The following is a 19,482-nucleotide window of genomic DNA, read 5'->3' as shown; positions in this document are numbered from 1 at the left end:
CACCCCCGAGTAAGTCCAGTCAAGTCCAGTCAAGATCCAGCTGATTCTCCCCACCCCAACCTACAGTCATGGGGGTTAATAAAAGCATATTATTGGATGCCACTGAGATTTTGTGGTTGCTTGTAACTCAGCATTAGTCCACCATACATCCACCATAGCAAAAATTAATCTGTAATTTATTAATTAAAACACTGTTTGCTTTTTTTTTGCTTTGTTTTCTTAACACATAACAAGAAATGGATCTCTGATTTTTGCCCCCATTACACGACAAGGTCCTCAAAGCAGGGTCCTATGACATCCCTAATGCCCAAGATTTATTCATGGAGTCCATACCATGTTCTAAATCCCAGGAGGCGCAATGATGAACGATACACAATTCCAGCCACCATCAGTCTGCACCTGTGAATTTTTTCCGATCTAAGACCAGGTCAATGTGCTGTAGCTCAAAGGTGATTATAAAGTTTACTTATGCAGCTGGAAGTACACCAAGTCAGTAGTGAACTCTGAACCACTTGAGTGTTCTTTGCCTGGAATCATAACCTCTTTCAGTAATGGAAGGAATTGACAAGACCATTGGATTATTGGTTTTCAATCTTAGCCAATCACCAGAGCTCTCTAAATTATAGATTCCTGGTTCCCATCTATAGATATTTAGCTGAATACTCTGGCACAAGGCCCAGGTGTCTGTGTTGTTAAAAAGGTCTCAAAGTAATGCCGATAATGATAAGCACTGGGACCCCACCCATGCACCCACCTAACAGAACCTCTCCATCCAATGACTGAATCTCTTATGTTGAGTTGCACTAAGCATTTGTGATGACATTAAAAGACCCAAAAGTGAACACAGAGGGACTATTTCCAGATGACCACATGTATCCATTACTTACTGTTAGCATGATAACCCATTCCAGAACTCAGCAGCTTGAAACAGTAAGCACTAATTATTGCTCAAGAGTCTATGGAGCTGGATCAGTTTGTCTGATCTCTGCTGGATCCACTCATGTGTCTAAGGTCAGATAGCTGGTCTAGGACTGCTTCACTCACATGTCTGGTAGAAGACCACTATCAGCTGGGGTGACAAGGGTCTTAGCGCCACAGAAAGCGAGTCCAGGAGTTGTCCCTATGGTGACTAGACTGGATTCCAAGGGAGCAAGCAAAGGTATACAAGGCCATTTAAGACCTAGGCTGGGCTGAGGTGGCTAGTGCACCACAGCTAGCCGGGAGGGAGGCCAGGAAAAAGTCTGGACCTGCTAAGAGGCAAGAGACCACTGTTTTGGGGTGCACGAGGAGAGGGGATTCAGAGCACTGCCTAAGTGAGTTCCAGAGAAGGGCACGAGCTGCGGCTATCAGCTCGGACGCCAGAGACGGCCATGAGACACTAAGGCTGCTGCTGAAGCCACCTAGAACCCTGTGTGCAAGCACAGGTCACTCTCCACACTGCCCCTCCCAGGAGCCTGTGCAGCCTGCCACTGCCAGGTCCCGTGATCCAGGCACAACTTCCCCGGGAGAACACACGGTGCACCTCAGGCTGTTGCAATGTCATGCTGGCCTCTGCAGCCGCAGGCTCACCTCGCATCCGTACCCCTCCCTCCCCCTGGCCTGAGTGAGCCAGAGCCCCCGAATCAGCTGCTACTTTAACTCCGTCCTGTCTGAGCAAAGAACAGGCACCCTCAGGTGACCTACACGCAGAGGCAGGGCCAAATCCACAGCTGAACCCCAGGAGTTGTGCGAACAAAGAAGAGAAAGGGAAATTTCTCCCAGCAGCCTCAGGAGCCGTGGATTAAATCTCCACAATCAACTTGATGTACCCTGCACCTGTGGAATACCTGAATAGACAACGAATCATCCCAAAATTGAGGCAGTGAACTTTGGGAGCAACTGTTGACTTGGGGTTTGCTGTCTGCATCTAACTTATTTCTGGTCTTATCTTTCTCTTAGTTTAGTATTTAGAGGATATTATCATTGGTAACTTTGTTTATTAATTTGGTTGCTCTCTTCCCTTTTTTTATATATATAGATATATATTATTTTTTGCTTTTTCTCTTTTTGTGAGTGTGTATGTGTATGCTTCTTTGTGTGAATTTGTCTGTATAGCTTTGCCTTTACCATTTGTCTTAGGGTTCTGTCTGCCCATTTTTTGTTTCCTTATTTTAGTATAGTTTTTAGCACTTGTTATCATTGGTGGATTTATTTTTTGGTTTGGTTGCTCTCTTCTTTCTTTCTTTTCTTTTTTTAATTACTTTTTAAAAAATTTTTTATTTTAATAACTTTATTTTATTTTTTTCCTCCCTTTTCTTCTGAGCCATGTGGCTGACAGGATTTTCGTGCTCCAGCCAGGTGTCAGGCCTGTGCCTCTCAGATGGCAGAGCCAAGTTCAGGGCATTGGTCCACCAGAGACCTCCCAGCTCCACGTAATATCAAATGGCAAAAGCTCTCCCAGAGATCTCCATCTCAACGCTAAGACCCAGCTCCACTCAATCACCAGCAAGCTAGAGTGCGGGACACCCTATGCCAAACAACTAGCAAGACAGGAACACAACCACACCCATTAGCAGAGAGGCTGCCTAATATCATAATAAGGTCACAGACACCCCAAAACACACCACTGGATGTGGTGCTGCCCACCAGGAACACAAGATCCAGCCTCCTCCACCAGAACACAGGCACCACTCCCCTCCACCAAGAAGCCTACACAACCCACTGAACCAACCTCACCAACTGGGGGCAGACACCAAAAACAACGCGAACTACGAAGCTGCAGCCTGTGAAAAGGAGACCCCAAACACAGTAAGTTAACCAAATGAGAAGACAGAGAAACACACAGCAGATGAAGGAGCAAGGTAAAAACCCACCAGACCAAACAAATGAAGAGGAAACAGGCAGTCTACCTGAAAAAGAATTCAGAGTAATGATAGTAAAGATGATCCAAAATCTTGGAAATAGAATGGAGAAAATATAAGAAATGTTTAACAAGGACCTAGAAGAACTAAAGAGAAAACAAACAATGATGAACAACACAATAAATGAATTAAGACTTCTCTAGAAGAAATCAATAGGAGAATAACGGATAAGTGACCTGGAAGATATAATAGTGGAAATAACTACCGCACAGCAGAATAAAGAAAAAAGAATGAAAAGAATTGAGGACAGTCTCAGAGACCTCTGGGACAACATTAAACACACCAAAATTCGAATTATAGCGGTCCCAGAAGAAGAAGAGAAAAAGAAAGGGACTGTGAAAATATTTGAAGAGATTATAGTTGAAAACTTCCCTAATATGGGAAAGGAAAGGAAATAGTCAATCAAGTCCAGGAAGCGCACAGAGTACCATACAGGATAAATCCAAGGAGAAACATGCCAAGACACATATTAACGTTAACAGCTGATCTTTCAGCAGAAACTGTGCAAGCCAGAAGGGAGTGGCAGGACATATTTAAAGTGATGAAAGGGAAAAACCTACAACCAAGATTACTCTACCCAGCAAGGATCTCATTCAGATTCAATGGAGAAATTAAAACCTTTACAGACAAGCAAAAGCGAAGAGAATTCAGCACCACCAAGCCAGCTTTACAGCAAATGCTAAATGAACTTCTCTAGGCAGGAAACACAAGAGAAGGAAAAGATCTACAATAACAAACCCAAAACAATTAAGAAAATGGTAATAGGAACATGCATATCGATAGCTACCTTAAATGTAAATGGCTTAAATGCTCCAACCAAAAGACACAGACTGGCTGAATGGATATAAAAACAAGACCCATACATATGCTGTCTACAGAGACCCACTTCAGACCTAGGGACACATACAGACTGAAAGTGAGGGGATGCAAAAAGATATTCCATGTGAATGAAAATCAAAAGAAAGCTGGAGTAGCAATTCTCATATCAGACAAAATAGACTTTAAAATAAAGACTATCTCAAGAGACAAAAGAAGGACACTACATAATGATCAAGGGATCAATCCAAGAGGAACATATAACAATTGTAAATATTTATGCACCCAACATAGGAGCACCTCAATACGTAAGGCAAATGCTAACAGCCATAAAAGGGGAAATGGACAGTAACAAAATCATAGCAGGGGACGTTAACAACCCACTTTCATCAATGGACAGATCATCCAAAATGAAAATAAATAAGAAAACACAAGCTTTAAATGATACATTAAACAAAATGGACTTAATGGATATTAACAGGACATTCCATCCAAAATCAACAGAATACACTTTCCTCTCAAGTGCTCATGGAACATTCTCCAGGATAGATCATATCTTGGGTCACAAATCAAGCCTTGGTAAACTTAAGAAAACTGAAATCATATCAAGTATCTTTTCCAACCACAACGCTACAAGACTAGATATCAATTACAGGAAAAAAATCTGTAAAAAATACAAACATGGAGGCTAAACAATACACTACTAAATAACCAAGAGATCACTGAAGAAATCAAAGAGGAAATCAAAAAATATCTAAAACAAATGACAATGAAAACACGATGACCCAAAACTTATGGGATGCAGCAAAAGCAGTTCTAAGAGGGACGTTTATAGCAATACAACCCTAGCTCAAGAAACACGAAACAGGGCTTCCCTGGTGGCGCAGTGGTTGAGAGTCCGCCTGCCAATGCAGGGGACACGGGTTCGTGCCCCGGCCTGGGAAGATCCCACATGCTGTGGAGCGGCTGGGCCCATGAGCCATGGCTGCTGAGCCTGCGCCTCCGGAGCCTGTGCTCCGCAATGGGAGAGACCACAGCAGTGAGAGGCCGCATACTGCAAAATGAAAAAAAAAAAAAAAGAAACATCACAAATAAACAACGTAACCTTACACCTAAAGCAATTAGAGAAAGAACAACAAAAAAGCCCCAAAGTTACCAGAAGGAAAGAAATCATAAAGATCAGATCAGAAATAAATGAAAAAGAAATGAAGGAAACAATAGCAAAGATCAATAAAACTAAAAGCTGGTTCTTTGAGAAGATAAACAAAATTGATAAACCATTAGCCAGACCATCAAGGAAAAAAGGGAGAAGACTCAAATCAATAGAATTAGAAATGAAAAAGGAGAAGAAACAACTGACACTGCAGAAATACAAAGGCTCATGAGAGATTACGACAAGCAACTATATGCCAATAAAATGGACAACCTGGAAGAAATGGACAATTTCTTAGAAAAGCACAACCTTCCGAGACTGAACCAGGAAGAAACAGAATATATAAACAGACCAAGCACAAGCACTAAAATTGAGACTGTGATTAAAAATCTTCCAACCAACAAAAGCCCAGGACCAGATGGCGTCAACGACGAATTCTATCAAACATTTAGAGAAGAGCTAACACCTATCCTTCTCAAACTCTTCCAAAATATAACACAGGAAGGAACACTCCCAAACTCATTCTATGAGGCCACCATCACGCTGATACCAAAACCAGACAAAGATGTCACAAAGAAAGAAAACTACTGGCCGATAGCACTGATGAACATAGATGCAAAAATCCTCAACAAAATACTAGCAAACAGAATCCAACAGCACATTAAAAAGCTCATACACCATGATCAAGTGGAGTTTATCCCAAGAATGCAAGGATTCTTCAATATATGCACGTGAACCAATGTGATAAACCATATTAAAAAACTGAAGGAGAAAAACCATATGATCATCTCAATAGATGCAGTAAAAGCTCTCAACAAAATTCAACACCCATTTATGATAAAAACCCTCCAGAAAGTAGGCATAGAGGGAACTTACCTCAACATAATAAAGGCCATATATGACAAACCCACAGCCAACATCATCCTCAATGGCAAAAAACTGAAACCATTTCCTTTAACATCAGGAACAAGACAAGGTTGTCCTCTCTCACCACTATTATTCAACATAGTTTTGAAAGTTTTAGCCACAGCAACCAGAGAAGAAAAAGAAATAAAAGGAATCCAAATCGGAAAACAAGAAGAAAAACTGTCACTGCTTACAGATGACATGATACTATACATAGAAAATCCTAAAGATGCTACCAGAAAACTACTAGAGCCAATCAATGCACTTGGTAAAGTAGCAGGATACAAAATTAATGCACAGAAATCTCTTGCATTCCTATACACTAATGATGAAAAGTCTGAAAGAAATTTAGGAAACATTCCCATTTACCAATGCAACAAAAAGAATAAAATACCTAGGAATAAACCTACCTAGGGAGACAAAAGACCTGTATGCAGAAAACTATAAGACACTGATGAAAGAAATTAAAGATGATACAAACAGATGGAGAGATATACCATGTTCTTGGATTGGAAGAATCAACACTGCGAAAATGACTACACTACCCAAAGCAATCTACAGATTCAATGCAATCCCTATCAAACTACCACTGGCATTTTTCACAGAACTAGAACAAAAAATTTCACAATTTGTATGGAAACAGAAAAGACCCCGAATATCCAAAGCTATCTTGAGAAAGAAAAACGGAGCTGGAGGAACCAGGCTCCCAGACTTCAGACTATACTACAAAGCTACAGTAATCAAGACAGTATGGTACTGGCACAAAAACAGAAATATAGATCAATGGAACAGGATAGAAAGCCCAGAGATAAACCCACACACATATGGTCACCTTATTTTTGATAAAGGAGGCAAGAATATACAATGGAGAAAAGACAGTCTCTTCAATAAGTGGTGTTGGGAAAACTGGACAGCTACATGTAAAAGGATGAAATTAGAACACTCCCTAACACCATACACAAAAATAAAATCAAAATGGATTAAAGACCTAAATGAAAGGCCAGACACTATAAAATTCTTAGAGGAAAACAGAGGCAGAACACTCTATGACATAAATCACAGCAAGATCCTTTTTGACCCACCTCCTAGAGAAATGGAAATAAAAACAAAAATAAACAAATGTGACTTAATGAAACCTAAAGCTTTTGTACAGCAAAGGAAACCATAAACAAGACGAAAAGACAACCCTCAGAATGGGAGAATAATTTGCAACTGAAGCAACTGACAAAGGATTAATCTCCAAAATTTACAAGCAGCTCATGCAGCTCAATAACAAAAAAACAAACAACCCAATCCAAAAATGGGCAGAAGACCTAAATAGACATTTCTCCAAAGAAGATATGCAGACTGCCAACAAACACATGAAAGAATGCTCAACATCGTTAATCATTAGAGAAATGCAAATGAAAACTACAATGAGGCAGCACCTCACACCAGTCAGAATGGCCATCATCAAAAACCCTACAAACAATAAATGCTGGAGAGGGTGTGGAGAAAAGGGAACCCTCTTGCACTGTTGGTGGGAATGTAAATTGATACAGCCACTATGGAGAACAGTATGGAGGTTCCATAAAAAACTAAAAATAGAACTAGCACACAACCCAGCAATCCCACTCCTGGGCATATACTCTGAGAAAACCATAATTCAAAAAGAGTCATGTACCACAATGTTCACTGCAGCTCTATTTATAATAGCTAGGACATGGAAGCAACCTAAGTGTCCATCGACAGATGAATGGATAAAGAAGATGTGGCACATATATACAATGGAATATTACTCAGCCATAAAAAGAAATGAAATTGAGTTATTTGTAGTGAGGTGGATGGACCTAGAGTCTGTCATACAGAGTGAAGTAAGTCAGAGAGAGAAAAACAAATACCGTATGCTAACATATTATATATATGGAATCTAAAAAAAAAAATGGTTCTGTAGAACAGAGGGGCAGGACAGGAATGAAGACGCAGACATAGTGTATGGACTTGTGGACACGGGAAGGGGGAAGGGTAAGCTGGGACTAAGTGAGAGAGTGGCATGGACATATATACACTACCAAACGTAAAATAGCTAGTGGGAAGCCGCTGCATAGCACAGGGAGATCAGCTGGGTGCTTTGTGATCACCTAGAGGGGTGGGATAGGGCGGGTGGGAGGCAGGGAGATGCAAGAGGGAAGAGATATAGGGACATATGTATATGTATAACTGATTCACTTTGTTATAAAGCGGAAACTAACACACCATGGTAAAGCAATTATACTCTAATAAAGATGTTTCTAAAAAAAAAAAAAACACCTAGGCTGGGGACCAGTACACAAGCACATCTTTACTTCTGCACATTCTATTGGCCGAAGTAAGTTATGAGGCCAAGCACAGATTCAAGGGCTGGGGAAACAGACTCCACTTCTTGGTAAGAGAAGCCACAAAATCACGTCACAAGGGTCTAGATTCAAAGAGGGAAATAATTGGGGCCATTTTTTCAATCAATTTACTATACAACCTAGTGGAAGAAAAATATCGGCTCCAGCCAAATGTGATTTCTACGTGTGGGCCAAAGTTTTCACCCTAAGCTCACAAAGTTATAAAATTCTCAGGCTGACATTTCATCTGATATTCCTCATTTCTACTCCTGCCTGGGCGCCCGCAGACACACACACACACACACACATATCTTAATCCTCACGACCTTGGTCTCAAACTAAAGCAAAAGAAATCTATTAGCACATTTTATTTTATCCTTTGATGTTTTTAAAGATGATGCTAGATGACATGCCACCCTTACGAGGATTTGTTTTAGGGCAGGTCTCTCTGTGATGTCTCTTCCGGGCTGAGGATATGCCTACAGATGAAAGGTAACTGAATGATTACCAGGGCTACATCCTCCAAGGGACCCCAAACCATTAACATGAGGAGAAGCAACGCAGAAGAAATATGACAGAAAAAAGATAACACAAAAGTAGCAACTAGTCTTGAGGAGCAGGAAGCTGGAGCTCACTGAAGATTACAGGCTGAGGCTAATTATATTTTTGCCACCAGCTGCTGGCAAAGCCCTCTTCGTTCCACTTCCCTACTTCATCACCCTTGCCCTGACTGTGACTGTTGAGGAAATGCACTAAACTACAGTGGCTGAATCCACAACTGTCTTCCTTGCCCCAGGCCCTAAGATGTATGCAGTCTGGCTGGGATGTAGCAGCAGCTATTATAGCATCCCTACTAAGGTGCTGCTTTCTGTGTTTTGGAAAAATCACCATGACCTTTTGGTTAACTCCCCTTGAATTCTCTAAATACCTACTTGTGAGGTCTGGGACAGCAGGAGGTGGTAGAGAAAAGAGCTGCAGAAACCAGAAAACACAGGCTGGCAGAGAAGTGGCCAGGGCTGGGTAGTGCCTGAAGGCTCTTTAGAGAGTATAGGAGAAAGCAGACTCTGCTCAAATGCAAAGCTGTCTCAAGTGCACGGTTTGGTTCCCGTTTAATACAGCCAGTTTTCACTCTGCTTGGTAGGTTCACTGCTTCAAAGACTAAGAAACAGGAGTGGATGAAAAACACAATGAAATAAAAAGAAATGATAAATTTACCATAAAGATGCCTCAGAAAAGCCAGGTTCAAGAAGATATTGCACTCATTTTAGTTTATGCAGAAATTCCAGGAAGTTCTGAAAACATTTAGAACAGGCCCTCTATAGGAAGAAACGTTGCCCACACTCTTCAGAACTTTATTCTCTTCCTAAGCACTGGATCTGGGAGAGGAGGAGGTTTGGTAAGAATGGCGATGCTTTTATACTGTAATGCTTAGGATCCAAAGCGCAAGTGCCTGTGAGACCCAGAGTGGCTATCAGTACTGTTAACTCCACAGGTGGCCTGAAGCTGCGTCTGTTTGTTTTTCAATCATCACTGAAAAGAGTCACCAATTGAAACCCTGCATCTTTAGGTAAAATCATCATGAGGGTTCCCACCCCCATCTCTTGCTCACTTGGCAACAAAATAAGTGGCGTTCCTGGACGTCTTCTAATGAGCTGGCTGATTGGGCCGCAGTCAATCTATGCTTTTGATTCACTAGCCAAGGGGAATCCAGAGCTGTAAGAAAGCAAACTACTGGCATTATCACCACAGGAACAGTGATAACGACAATGATGAAGAATTACTGATTTCTGCTCAGCAAAAGCCACCCTGTACTTTCCTGAAACTTAGAAGAGAGGTATGCTGTCTAAGAAGGGGACAGTCACCCTGCCTGTGCCCCTTCCCACTTCAATACACACATACCACGACTTCATACCCTCTGGGTACAGTACTTTTCAGCGCTATTGTTTACTGCTGCTCTAAAAACCTAGACATGTGAAGTACAGGTTGCTCCTTATAGAGAATCCTTCAGTTGCCTGCAGAGCGGTGCCAAGAAAGAACCTGGGCTGCCTCTGCAGATACCTGGGCACTGGCCAAACTTGCACATGTGTCTTGTAAGTGCCTCCAGTCTGGGCAATTTCTGTTACAGCTTCCCAGGCCGTGCTCCTACAAAATCGCTTAGTGCATCATCTTCACTCTCTAATGACGATGTAATTCCTCATGGCTGTTAAAAAATAGGGCCGTCTCAAATAGACAGTACTATACTGGTATAGTACCAAATTCACGTGACACATACACAAATGCTGTCTTTCCTGTGACATTTTTCTTGAAATCTCCTTAGATATTAAAGTTTGGGTGAGGCCAGGACCCAGAGGCAACAGTTTTATTCCTTCACATGCCAGTGCAATCAACGGCTTGTGTTTAGAATAAATATTTGAAACTCAGAAGCCTGTTAACAATGCAGCGCTTGATTGCTCTGAATTACTCTCACCCACAGCAATCAAGGGAGAAGTCCTTGGCACTAGCTCCATGCAAAAAACCTGCTTCCCAGCCTCCTCCATCTGCCTTCTGACTCTCTCTTCAAAGAACTCTCCACACACCACACAAAGGTCTCAGTTTTCTCCGTTAAATGCCACATGAATCCCACATTGAACATCTGACTTCTTTCTTCCCAGAGCACCACAGATTTAATTCAATACTTCCATGTTCCTGTATATTTAATGGAACCAACTTATCTTTTAACTCTTTGACTCAAACCCTTCTGCTGGTATCTTTCATTGGACACTGAAAATAGGGTTTTCTGTTGACTAGTTTTAGTTTTGAGACAAAATGTCATCTTGGTCTATTTTAAAGCTATGGTAACAATTAAGCTACTTTTCAATTAGTCAGAGGTGCCCATGTATTAAAATGCTCACAATTCTTACCACTTTTCCTTCTCCAAAACCCATTTGGTAAGCAATGTAATTTTTTTTCCTATGGGGCTAAAGGGTAAACTATACTAACCAGAGGTAATTAGAAGGTTAAATTTTGCTCAAGGCCAGGCTATCAGATTACAAGTTCTAATAAACCCCGCTGGGAGAAGACGTGCCTTTGTCTTGGGACCACTGAGAACTAGCCAATCAACAAAACAAAACACCTTCAATTCTATCAGAAACTCTCCCATCTAAACACAATGGAAAAGGAAAGCCAACGCCAAAGCAAATAAAATGAAGTGGTTCCACTGCTGGCAGCCCTTACCGTGGGGGGCAAAAACCCCCTGTGGACCCTGGCCGGGGCTCTGGCTCCTCCTGGGGTGGGGGAAGGGTGGCGAGGGGTCCAGGACTTGGGTGCAGGTAGAGGTATGCTCCATGCATGCTTGAACAGGACTCACCGCCGCCTGCCTGCCTGCCTGTCTGCCACTCAGTTCTCTAGTCTGGGTGGGAAGGGCCAAGATGGAAAAAAAAAAATGCGCAGGTTACTCACTGGCCTTCCCAGGCGGGGCGGGCACACCCAGGAGGAGAGAGAGGCCAGGCGCAGATAGGCAGATTCTTCAGAGATCTTGCTTCCGATTCCTTTTGTTAATACTTCCTGAACTTTCAACTCAATCTGCACAAGCGTGGGTACTTTGGGGAGGCAAATAACACTTGGGAAATTAGATTCCAAGAGCTCAATGCAAAGGTTACTTTGAAAAGGCCATGCTTTCCTGCACATACTTTTACATTTAACCCTGAAATTTGTTTCCACTGTTTTTGAGCATTAATCCTGGCACAGAAAATGAGAGTAACAGGCAACCTTGGTGCTGGGCCTGGAATGACCCGGAGCAGGCAAACCCAGATGCGATTTAGAGAATGAATTTCTCTATCAGGCACATTCTTGAAATAGGTATCTGAAAATCAAGATTTTAGAAATGGAGTCACATTGAAAATGCAAGAACTTGTTACCTGAGAGCCTGGCCTTTGATAAATCCTGAAATGAAGCCTTTCATAAATGGAGGGAATCCTTCAGTAATTTGTTTTGGTAAATGTGGGTGTTCATGAACAAAGGCACAGCAGTATTACAATAGAAGGAGATAGAGAGATGGAGAAGGGTGAGGAGAACTAACACCTATTAGAACCAGGTACTTATCTAATTTATTCCTGAAAACATCCTCAGGAATTCCTCTTCCTCTTTCACAGGTGAGCACGCTGAGACCCAGAGGTTAGGTAATGGAAAACCTAACCTCCTAGTGAATGGAAAACCCAGGATTTGGACCCAGGTGTGTCTGAATCTAAGACCCAGCATCATCCCACTGGACCACCAGGCACCTCTCCCACCATTCCTGAAGAAATACTCACCTTTCTTCTACTCGCAGTTGACAGAAGGCTAAGTCACCTTTTCTTAAATTTTTATACCATTTCCAAAACTGCTGTGCCATGAAATGTAATTCTGCAGGATACTAATAGGTGTAATAAAGATGAAAAAAAAAATGTGCTGTGCAGGTTTCTTTACTGTAGCTCCTCACAACCTTTAATATGCTAATATATATATTACGAATCTCCTAGCTCCAGACTTAGAGTGTCATGTTTCCTTTCCCAAAGGTTGTCTACTTGGGACAAGGAGATCTTCTGGGTTTGGGAAACACTTACAGAAATGGGTTATTGTTGGACTCTTCTCCCCCTTTGCTCTACTCTGAATGTTGATGTCCTCCCAAAACTCCCATGCTGGAACCCAGTTCCCACTGTGGTGGCGTTAGGAGGTGGGGCCTTTGGAACATGATTAAGTAATGAGGGTGGAGCTCTCATGAATGGCATTAGTGCTCTTATAAAGGAGCCCTTCCACCACGTGAGGATACAACAAGGAGGACCCTTACCTGATCTCAGACTTCCAGCCCCCAGAATTATGAGAAATAACTTATTTCTGTTGTTTATATAATAAGTCACCCAGTCTGTGGTATTTTGTTATAGCAGCCTGAACAGACTAACACACCTTCCTTTTTCTTTTTTTTTTAAATTTTTAAACATAAAAAAACTCATGACAATTTCAAACAGTATATAAGGATATAAAATAAAAAGTAAAAATCTACCTATTCTAGCAATCATTCCCATTCCCCAGGGGTAACCACTGTTAAGAATTTTTTATGTACCCGCTTCAGAAATGTTTGTGTTTGTAAAGCATATATGAATACCCTTTTAAAAATAACACAACTGGGATTAAAGTATAACCAGGGTGTGTTATTTGGCACTTTTTTTTAACTTAATAATGTATTTGGGATTTTCCATATCAGCATATAGAATTGCTACTAGCAAGTCAGAGTCAAAAAAAGTAAAAGGTAGATCTATAATATAGGATTACTGCTTTACTAAAGGGTCCCCTACGTGGGTCACAGGATGCTTGGTGACTCAGTGTCAGAATGCCTGGATTCCCTTCCCAGTTCTGTCTAACCCCACACTTGACCCTTGTGTACAGGATGGAGAGGACCCTAAGACCTAAGCCACACTACCGGCCATTGTGAGGATCAACAACGATGATGACAATGACACCACAGCAACCACTCGAGCATATTTTTTGTACATATTAACTCGATGAAGCCTTACTTGCAACAATCCTTTGAAGTCGTGCTATTATTATCCCCATTTTCAGATTGAGTGAGCCGTCTCAGAGTGCACACCCAGCACTCTGAGTGCACAGTAAGTGCCTGAAGTTCTATCAACAAAGTAAACATGATGTCAGCAACCCCAATCTTTGCCACAATATATTCCTCAAAGTAGCCCTAGAAAGTGGGGGCCATTTTCCCTTAGGATAATGTATTGATAATTGGGGGTTCTGTTCCAACACCTGACCTTGGCTTCCTATAAATTCCAGACATAATAAGATCTTGTAAAACAGAGATACAAATCTCATTTAAAATAGCAGAATGATGTTCCATGCCTCAGAGTTTTTGAGAGATTAGTCCCTACAACCCTTCCTTTTTACTGATTAATGAAATAACATCCAGAAAATGTGTGGGTCACTTCTGGGCACATACCCTGTTACATTGTCTCAGTCATGAAACAATTTTTAAATGTGCACGCATTTGAACCCCATATGACTACACAAGGGACCCCAACACATTCTATACGTACATTGTATCACAGAATATATTGTATCACAAACCTGATATAATATTAGTACACAAGTTAGAACAAGCATTAAATATTTAATTAGAAATAGCTTTTCTTGCCTCCTTAGAATTTAAAAGGTCATCTGAGAAATGATTTGACTGACTCATTTCTCTTAGAAAAACTGTCTAGGGAAAAAGGGAATCAATACCTTCTTACCCTCTCAATACATTTTCCTAAAAAAGCCAGAGACCTTCCACATCAGTCCACCAGGTTCTTTCCCCCTAACATAGTTGCAGAACACCTCTATAGTTTGGGAAATCACTCAGGGTCTTAGCTTGGTTTGGGGTGCCCATGCTTTGACCTGGTCCTCCTGCCAATCTCTCTCTCTCTTTTTGTTCCCCATCCTTCTTCCCCAGCAAGGAAAGCCTTGAAGGTGAGGTAAGTCACAGAGGGGCCAACTGAGAGAAGGGAGGAAGAGGAGAGACTCACATTCCCTTAATGTGGTTACAGTTGACTGCATGCTATTCATTTTACCCTAAGGGTTAAAAAAAAAAAAAAAAAAAGGACGGAGGATCTAACTCCTTCCCTCTTCCGCTTTGACTCCCACCCCCAGTGCTAGAAGATAGATTTCAGCACAGCACCTAGAAGATGGTAGGAGCTTATTCAAGTGGGGGCTATTTGTCCCCTCTCCTGCCCTCTAATTTAGCATAACCTTCATGTCCAGTGCATTGTTTCTTACTCTCAATTATATTCAGCAACGACTGTCCATCCAGAAAGAAGTCAGGTAGCGCAGCCCTGCTCCGACAAAGGCACACGTTTAAAAGAAATGCTTGCTTTGGCTGCTGTGAGATCAGGAGTAAGGAAGGAACAGCAGTGCTTAACGGCATCCGAGACAGGGCTGGGGTGCCAGCTCCGCTACGTATGTTCTGGTCAACTCACAGGTCGGAACTCCAGCTTCCTGGTCTCTCGAGTGATGATAATATCATCTACCTCACTGGCTGTGATTGACGATTAACTGAAAGAAGTATGTGAAACATTCTTTAAAGGGCAGTGTTCCAGGTAACAGCATGAATATCAGTAGTGACCATCACTGCTCTCAGCTCTAAATGTGCTGGCGGTAGAGCATGACAATTGCTTTAAAAGAGGAACTAAGTTGTTTCTGCTGTTCCTGATCACCCAGTCCATAGCCTACTCAGCTGCTGTTCCCAGAGCAGGTCCATCAGAATACTAACTAGTAGGTGAACACAATTCCAGTAGAAAATGGACCAGCTTATTTTTCATATGGACAGAGATTTTTTTCCTTCATTCCTCTTGTTTTATCAGACCCTCTGAACTACTTCCTTTTAGCAATAATTATAAAACGTTTTTTAACATTTTTTGTTATGGAAATTTTCAAACATATATAAAAGTGGAGAGAAAGGTGTAACAAACCTCCACGTACGTATCACCAGCTTAATTATCAATGCATTCAAACCTTGTTTCACCTATATCCCTACCCACTCTGCATTATTTTGAAGCAAGTTCCCAGTATCACATCATTTTATCCAAAAACATTTCCCCATGTATCTCCAAAAGAAAAGGATTCTGTTTATAAGCGTAACAAAAATATTACAGCAAAAAACTATAATTACTTAATATTATCCAGTATCTAGTAAGTATTAAAAGTTCTCCAAATGTCTCAAAGATTTTTTTTTGCACTTGGTTCAAATCAATTCTGCAATTAGTTGATAAATGTTGTCTTTTTTAATATAAAAGTTCCTTTTTCATCTTTTTTTTTCCTTTCTATTTATTAGTTAAAGAACCTGGTTCTTTTGTCATATAGTTTGTCCCACAATCCACATTTTAATTATGTTGTGAGTTAACAAGTTCTCTGCCCCCCATGTTTCCATGAATTCATAGTTAGATCTAGAGGCTTGATGAAATTCATATTGGATTTCTGGATAGAATAGCAAATTGATAGGTGGTATTGTGTACTTCCATCAGGAGGCAACTCATATTGATTACCTCTGATTTTGTGCGCTTAGCAGCCATTGAGAATCAGTGCCTAGGTATTATTTCATAGGGATTGGAAAATGGTGATTTTCTCCCATTACTTTTTCATTTATTAATTGGGATGCTATTATTATTAAAGGTTTATATTTGCCTGAAATGAAAGCATATATTTCCCACTTCTGCTTTTGGCCATGAGGTTTTATGTTAGACAGTATATCAGAGTTCCTTTCTATCTACATATTTTATTAAAATCTATTATACTGAAAAGATGATCAAGTTAAAAAAAAAAACTACTCAATTAGATTTCTGGGGAAAACAACTGGGAAACATCATCCAGAAATCTTCACTCCAAGGGTAGAGAAAGACGGGTCCACAGCACATCATTCAGATTCATACTTGATTCTTACGAGCTCTATGATTTTGGTCAAAGTTTAACATTTTGACACCCAGTTTTCTCATCTATAAAATAGGGATACAATACCTACTTTGTGGTTTCTGTGAGGATTCATGATAAAGTATGCAAAGAGCCTGTTCCAGTGTCCAAAAAATGAGTAGATGCTCAATAAAATGTAGTTACTACTAGTTGCAGCACTGTTTCCTCCAGACCTAGTTGCTTAATAAATGCTGGGTGAATAAATAAAGGGACGTTGGGTTTACTTTGTCCCAAGCTGATGATGGCTTTAAGATGCTGGAGACATAGAAGTGAACAAAACAAAGTCTCTGCTCATGAATTTACACTTAATCGTATAAAGGAATGGAAATGGGCATTATTTGTTCCAGGATAATAATTATTCCAGTTGGCTATTTTGAAAATAAGTACTGTTGGTGACCCACAGGGTTGGGGCAAGAGAGAAGAACAGGATCAACTCAATTACATCACTAGAGACGTAAGAAGGAATCAATTTTCTCCATAAGAACGATAAATCAGTACTATTATTACCTTTGACTTGGCCTGCGGTACACTGAAGGCTCACCTAGTGTACTGGGTTCAACTGTATCTTCCCAAAAGGTAGGCTGATGTCCTAACCCCCAGAACCTGTGAATATGACCTTATACGGAAATACAGTCTTTGCAAACGTAATCTATTTAAGATAAGGTCATACCAGATTAGAGTGGGCTCTAAATCCAATCACTGGTGTCCTTATAAGGGACAGGGAGACACAGAGATACACGGGGAAGACCATGTGGGGATGGACTCAGAGATTGACGTTATGCTGCCATAAACCCAGAAATGCCAAGGATTGCCAATACCACCAGATACTAGAAGAGGCAAGAAAGGATTCTTCCCCACAGCCTTGTGAGAGCGCACGGCCCTCCTGACACACTGACTTCGGATTTCTAGCCTCCAGAACGATGAGAGAATAAATTTCCCTTGTTTTAGGCCACCCAGTTCATGGTAACTTTTTCGGGCAGCTCTAGGAAGCTAATACATCCAGTGAACCCAGACCAAAGATCTGGACCAGTCAGCCTACTTGCGGCTCAAACTGTTTAGCGGGATAAAGAGAGCAAAGGTGAGGGGAGGGGGTCCTAGACAGGAGAAGTTGAATCAGTTTTAGTTCATCTTACAGCAACTAGGCCCATGACGGACTCTTCAAAGCTGTGCAAGTACCAACAGGTAAGCCTGCTTTACCTGAAAAGCAGGTAGACAGAAGCCACAGAACTTGTTGGCACTGATACCTTAGGAATGAGAATGTTCTTTGAGAAGTTTGGCGGGGGAAACAGTGACATCTTCTTCTACGGGATAAAGGAGAAACACTAACACTGCCCAGACGCAGTGGGAGAAACATTCTACCCTAGGCACCTACCTCTCTCCATTTATTGTATCTCAGGAAGGCTCGATGGCCTAACAGAAAAGCTGCTAAGCACTCCCCTAGTTACCTAGCCATGCTGAGCCTCTGCTACTGCCCCCCTCACACTATGAGAAGAGGTCAACACAATGATGCAGTGAAGAGCTCAGCCTGTGAGAGGTGCTGGGCTGGCACCCTCTGTAACGTCACTGTCTAGATACCTGGTATAGGAACTAGTGGTATGGCCATTCACAGACATCCACTCAGCCCCTTTTCCGTGCCGGGGAACCGGGCTGGACGCTGAAGAGACTAAGAATGAGCTACACTTTTTGATAAATTAATTGTGTTGGGGATGTGGGATTGGGGATGGCTCCTTTTTTATGTTTCCCTTAAAATGTCTTTTAATTTTATAATAATATTTTATAATGAAATACTTAAAATTAAAACTCTGATCTAATTTAAAAAAAAAAGATGTGGGAAAAGCTGCCACACGTGTATGTGTATATACGCATGTAGTTTATATATATACGTATATATCCACACACACACACACACACACACACACACACACACACACACACACACACACACACACTGCTCAATCTTCCCACAAGGCACAGCACTAGGTACCTCGGGAGACGGGTACCCTCACCAATCTCCAATTTACCCTCACCCCCACTGCACTAACACTGGGTCAGCAGCACATGATTTAGCACGGAATTGGTGGCTAATTATTTCAGGTGTGCTAGTTTTATTTTCCCAGGTTAGTTCCCCCAGGGCAGGAATTACCTCCTTTCACACCATCTGTTAGCACCCACTCAAAAGCCCACCATGCCCCAGGATTAGCTGGCCTTACAAACTAGACGATGCAACAGACTTCTCTGGACCTTTCTGGAAAACAAGCCATAACAAGTTGCCTAGTGATTATGTTAAGGCAAGGAAGGAAGCAGAAGAGAGTATGACTAAGACTTCTGCTCACATTTAGGGTCTGCTTCTTCATTTCCTATTGGTTCGCCCTGAAATGGCACCACCAAGACCACAGGGCAAAACATGGCAAGAGCCACCTGTGAGGCACCAGCACCTGAAAAAGAGATGTATGTGTGTGTGTGTGTGTGCGCGCGCGTGTGTGTGTGCGTGTGTGTGTGTGTGCGTGTGTACACTGCCATGTGTATAATACTGGAAGGCTAGAGCAAATAAAAGGCCTCTGGAATTTTATTGTTCTTCACGACTGCCACAAATGCTTTGGATGCTTGCTGGAAGCAACCAGGATAATTTAGCCCCTCCCATCTTAGGAAATGTGGACAGGAGTACTGTGTGCAAGCCACTGTGCTAAGTACTTTAGATCTGCTCCTCTACTTACTCCACTCAGAGGCTCTCACCTCAGGTAGCACTAACCCTGTTTCAGGGGTTGGGAAGCTGCCTAGAAAGGGCAGAGCTGGTATGCATCTCCTGTCTTGGTGACCCCAGCATAGATTTTCTGCGTGACCACATTTCCACCCTATTGGGAGGGAGGGGAGAGAAAAGTATTAAATAAAGTTG

General features: G+C 41.7%; 2 protein-coding genes across 5 annotated transcripts in view; one reads left to right on the top strand and one right to left on the bottom strand.

Annotated features, from left to right (window-relative positions):
• The window catches only part of LOC132507034 (uncharacterized), an 86,224-nt gene extending 73,699 nt beyond the window's left edge, over positions 1 to 12,525 (top strand). For both annotated transcript variants that reach the window (XR_009536095.1, XM_060126015.1), the window contains one exon: positions 12,260 to 12,525. Coding sequence is in view for 1 of the 2 variants with exons in the window: in XM_060126015.1 (XP_059981998.1) it covers positions 12,260 to 12,450 (191 nt within the window). In the remaining variant the exon portion in view is untranslated. The remainder of the gene's footprint in view (positions 1 to 12,259) is intronic.
• The window catches only part of STON2 (stonin 2), a 148,625-nt gene that overhangs the window by 50,266 nt on the left and 78,877 nt on the right, over positions 1 to 19,482 (bottom strand). For 2 of the 3 annotated variants that reach the window (XM_060125625.1, XM_060125458.1), the window contains exons 5-6: positions 19,323 to 19,441; positions 11,343 to 11,517 (exon numbers count right to left, since the gene is read on the bottom strand). The exons of the other annotated variant lie outside the window; for it this stretch is intronic. In XM_060125625.1, the coding sequence (XP_059981608.1) occupies positions 11,343 to 11,517; positions 19,323 to 19,441 (294 nt within the window). The remainder of the gene's footprint in view (positions 1 to 11,342; positions 11,518 to 19,322; positions 19,442 to 19,482) is intronic. 3 annotated transcript variants of the gene reach the window in all.

The sequence above is a fragment of the Lagenorhynchus albirostris genome, chromosome 1 (assembly GCF_949774975.1).
Source record: "Lagenorhynchus albirostris chromosome 1, mLagAlb1.1, whole genome shotgun sequence".
Classification (NCBI taxonomy): domain Eukaryota; kingdom Metazoa; phylum Chordata; class Mammalia; order Artiodactyla; family Delphinidae; genus Lagenorhynchus; species Lagenorhynchus albirostris.
This window is presented reverse-complemented; position numbering and strand designations above follow the sequence as displayed.